The sequence below is a fragment of the Solanum tuberosum genome, unplaced genomic scaffold (assembly GCF_000226075.1).
Source record: "Solanum tuberosum cultivar DM 1-3 516 R44 unplaced genomic scaffold, SolTub_3.0 scf00191, whole genome shotgun sequence".
Classification (NCBI taxonomy): Eukaryota; Viridiplantae; Streptophyta; class Magnoliopsida; order Solanales; family Solanaceae; genus Solanum; species Solanum tuberosum.
This window is the reverse complement of record NW_006239117.1, coordinates 903,436-907,093: the sequence shown is the minus strand read 5'-3', so window position 1 is coordinate 907,093 and position 3,658 is coordinate 903,436. Positions and strand designations below refer to the sequence as shown.

Genomic DNA, 3,658 nt, shown 5'->3' with positions numbered 1-3,658 from the left:
CAGTTGTCAATCCGTCGTTTCTCTTAATTCAACCAAATTAAATGCAAAAATGCTTTTTTAAAGAAAAAAAAATGAAATAGGAAACTACATATTCTTCTTTAATTTCTTCATTTTTATCCTTTTTTCGTCTTAGATTTGAAAGAAAGTTGAAGAACATTCAATCATTAATGGTGGAATGAATTATTTGTGAAGAGATTTCTCAGCTTTAAATAATGGGTTCTGAAACTATTTGTTTGAAATCGAACCCTTCTTCAATCTCTTCATTTTTATCCCTTATCTCTTCAATAATTAATGAAGAAATTAGTTTTTTCAAAAAGAAAGTACTCATTTTTTTTAAAAAGATTTTAAAATTGTGGTTTGTAGCTGAACTCGCCTCCATTTTCTTCCTTTTATCTTATTTTTGTTTGGGTGCCGAAGAAAATTCCATTTCAAAAAGAAATTTTTAATTTTTGAAAAGTATAGTGGTGCTTTCCAAATGAATATGATGTGGTGAGGGAGAGGGTGAAGGGGTTGGAGATAAGAGAGAAATAGAAGGGTGGATGGTGATGGTGATGGCAGTGGCGGGCGCGGTGAAAATGGTGGTGGTGACGGCAGTGGGCACAGTGAAAATGGTGATAGCGTTGGAAGACAATATGGTCATATAAGAAAGAAGAAGAAAGAGATAAAAAAAAATATAGTAGCTAAAAATGTTAGTTTGCACGTTGAATATTTGTGTAATGCACTTTTCATGACATGGTCAGCGAAAAATGTTCAGTAAGTACTCATTTTGAATAGCTTAAGTGTTCAATATGTACAACTTCTAGTTATGGTGTACAAGTGAATTATGTGGACAACTTTGAGTGGTTGTTGATGACTTAAGCCTATACTTACTATACACTACTATCATTTTAAAAATAATAATTACATATTTAGGATTTTATAGCAAATCTTTCCTCTCTCAAATTCTTGCTCACCTCTCTCCCACATCTCTTTCATGTCTTGCTCACCTCTCTCCTCCGTTACTCCCATCTTACACTTTCTCATCCATTCCCTCTCTATATCTCGCTTGATATGAATTAGGGACATTTTATATGCAAATCAAAAGAAAAGATACAACATTGTATCAATTCGATTCATATTCGGATTCTCAATAAGCCTGAACGAGGAAAATATACAACATTGTATCAATTATATTATGAAAGAGTATACAACACATGATCAAATGTATACACTTAGTACAATTGTATTTATTGATACAAAGTGATTACACTATGAATATATATATACTTTATATATTTGTATTCATTAATACAACTTGATACAATTGTATTTATTGATACAAATCAATTATATTTGGTAGTACAACTTTTCTCCCAAATCTCGCTAGTCTCTTCTACCTTTTCCAATTTCGCTCGCCTCTCTCCTCCCTTTTTCAATTTCGCTCACCTCTGTCTTCCTTCTAACATGTAACTATGAAACTTAATTAATTAAATTATAGCTATGGATTCTTAAGTTTAAACTATAGTCATTTTTGAAAGTTATTCTAAAATTATATCAGGATAAAATTAGTTTGACGCTTATCGAGTGAGATAGCATAAGTAATGGGCCATAAAATGAACAAGATCACTGTTCGGTCCAGCTACTCAAGTCTGGGCCTAAAGATCCACGCTGTGCGCGGATCCATCTTGAAATTCGGGAATTTGGTAGTAGATCACGAATACGGGTCGGGTCAAAATATCAGAATCGCAGAAAATTTCTTTATTTTCTTTTCTTTTATAAAAAGAAAAAGATGCCTTGCCTTCCCCTCTGTTATCATAAATCGAAACCCTCGTTCTTCTCACTTCTACCACAACCTAATCCACAAGAAGAAGAAGACGCAGCAGCAGCAAGGAATAGGTCACTGTAGAAGATCCTTTTCCAGGTACATTTCTCTATGTATGCTGCATTAATTTTTTTATATACGAAAAATTGGATCAGTAGCATTCTTCAATTTCTATATGTATTAAATTTTCTGTTAAATGAATCTCGTAATTTGATTTTGCATGTTCAATTTTTCGAATGTTTGTGAAAGATTTAACCTTTTTTTGATTTGGTGGTATTTTGATGTTGTTGCGAGTATATGGAGAATTGAATCGTGAATTAATGATGTTAAAGGTGTTTGTAGGAGAGTAAGATCGTTGCATGAGTGACACATGCAATTGTGTGAAGGGAATCTGAGAATTGACAGGGGAAGATGTGTGGTGAAGGTGGCTGACAGTCTTATCAAAATTGAGAACTGACGTTGAAGAAGAATAGGGCATAACAGAGGAAGTATGGCTCAGCAGCAATCGTCACGGCTTAATCGCCTACTTACTTTATTAGACAGTATCCTTTGCATTTTGTTACCATGCTTCACTATATACACTGGCTTTGACCTCTTAACAGGGAAAAAGAGCTAATTAGGCTTTTCATTTGCTGGCATTTATTTTTAGCCTGTATGCATATTTTGTGCCTCCAATGCTGTAAAAACTTGCAAAGCAAAATTGAACGAGCCAGTGCAACCTATTCTTTCTTCTTGTAGTTTTGTGTTCTTGCTTTAGTCATGTTGGCGAGTTGATGCTAACTTTAACCAAAATTAAGCTGGTTCAACTCAAGCAACAAGATTGACAGCAGCTAGGCAGATTGGTGAAATAGCCAAATCACATCCTCAGGACCTGAACTCTTTGTTGAGTAAGGTATGTCTTTCTGTGCAGTTTTTCTTTAGCTATATCAAAAATTACATTTTTTTTCTCCGTGTTGCGGCTATACACTGGTTATGTGTGTTGGAGTCGGAAGTGGTAACATTTATCTATTTGAAGTTAGAAGTTTTCGAAAAAGAAAATCCTTATTTTTCCTGAGTTATGTGCACTAAATCTATGAAAGTTTTACCTTTTTAAATTTTTTCTGTAAGTGTGGGAACTTATTTCAGCAAATTTGTTTTTTAAGGAAGCAATTCTACAGAACATTACATAGTGATAGGAGTGGTTAATTAAATGAGTACTTTGCTGGTCAAATTGCAGCCTGCTTTTCCAAACATTGCCATTTTAATGGACAGATGAGCATTGTGAGAAATATATGAAAAGAATATTATTGAATTGTATTTCTAAATAGTTACATTGAGACCCTATTTATAGACACTACATTGGAATCCTTTTCCAACTAGGATTCCTATTCTTATTCCTATTCCTATTCCTATTCTAAGTAGGAAATACTTATTTCTATTCTAACACTCCCCCTCAAGCTGGTGCATACAAATCATATGTACCTAGCTTGTTACAGATGTAATTAATACGAGGACATGTGAGGGACTTGGTGAAGATATCTGCAAGCTGATCATTTGACTTCACAAATTTTGTAACAATATCTCCCGAGAGTATCTTTTCTCTGACAAAGTGACAGTCAATCTCAATGTGCTTAGTCCTTTCATGAAACACTGGATTTGATGCGATATGAAGAGCCGCTTGATTATCACACACAAGTTCCATCTGATCAACTTTGCCAAATTTTAGTTCTCCCAGCAACTGTTTGATCCAAACTAGCTCACAAGTTGCTGTCGCCATTGCTCGATATTCTGATTCTGCACTAGATCGAGCAACCACATTCTGTTTCTTACTCTTCCACGACACCAAATTACCTCCTACTAAAACACAATATCCGGATG

The 3,658-nt window shown here is 34.4% G+C and overlaps 1 protein-coding gene across 2 annotated transcripts in view; it reads left to right on the top strand.

Moving 5' to 3' along the window:
- The first annotated feature begins 1,783 nt into the window (after positions 1 to 1,783).
- The window catches only part of LOC102591585 (TATA-binding protein-associated factor BTAF1), a 35,256-nt gene continuing 33,381 nt past the window's right edge, over positions 1,784 to 3,658 (top strand). Inside the window, exons 1-3 of one of the 2 annotated variants that reach the window (XM_006355170.2) lie at positions 1,784 to 1,900; positions 2,144 to 2,343; positions 2,599 to 2,693. In XM_006355170.2, coding sequence (XP_006355232.1) covers positions 2,292 to 2,343; positions 2,599 to 2,693 — 147 coding nt within the window. In that variant the 5' untranslated portion in view covers positions 1,784 to 1,900; positions 2,144 to 2,291. Of the gene's footprint in view, positions 1,901 to 2,133; positions 2,344 to 2,598; positions 2,694 to 3,658 lie in introns of both variants that reach the window. The other variant, XM_015312242.1, reaches the window with a different exon arrangement.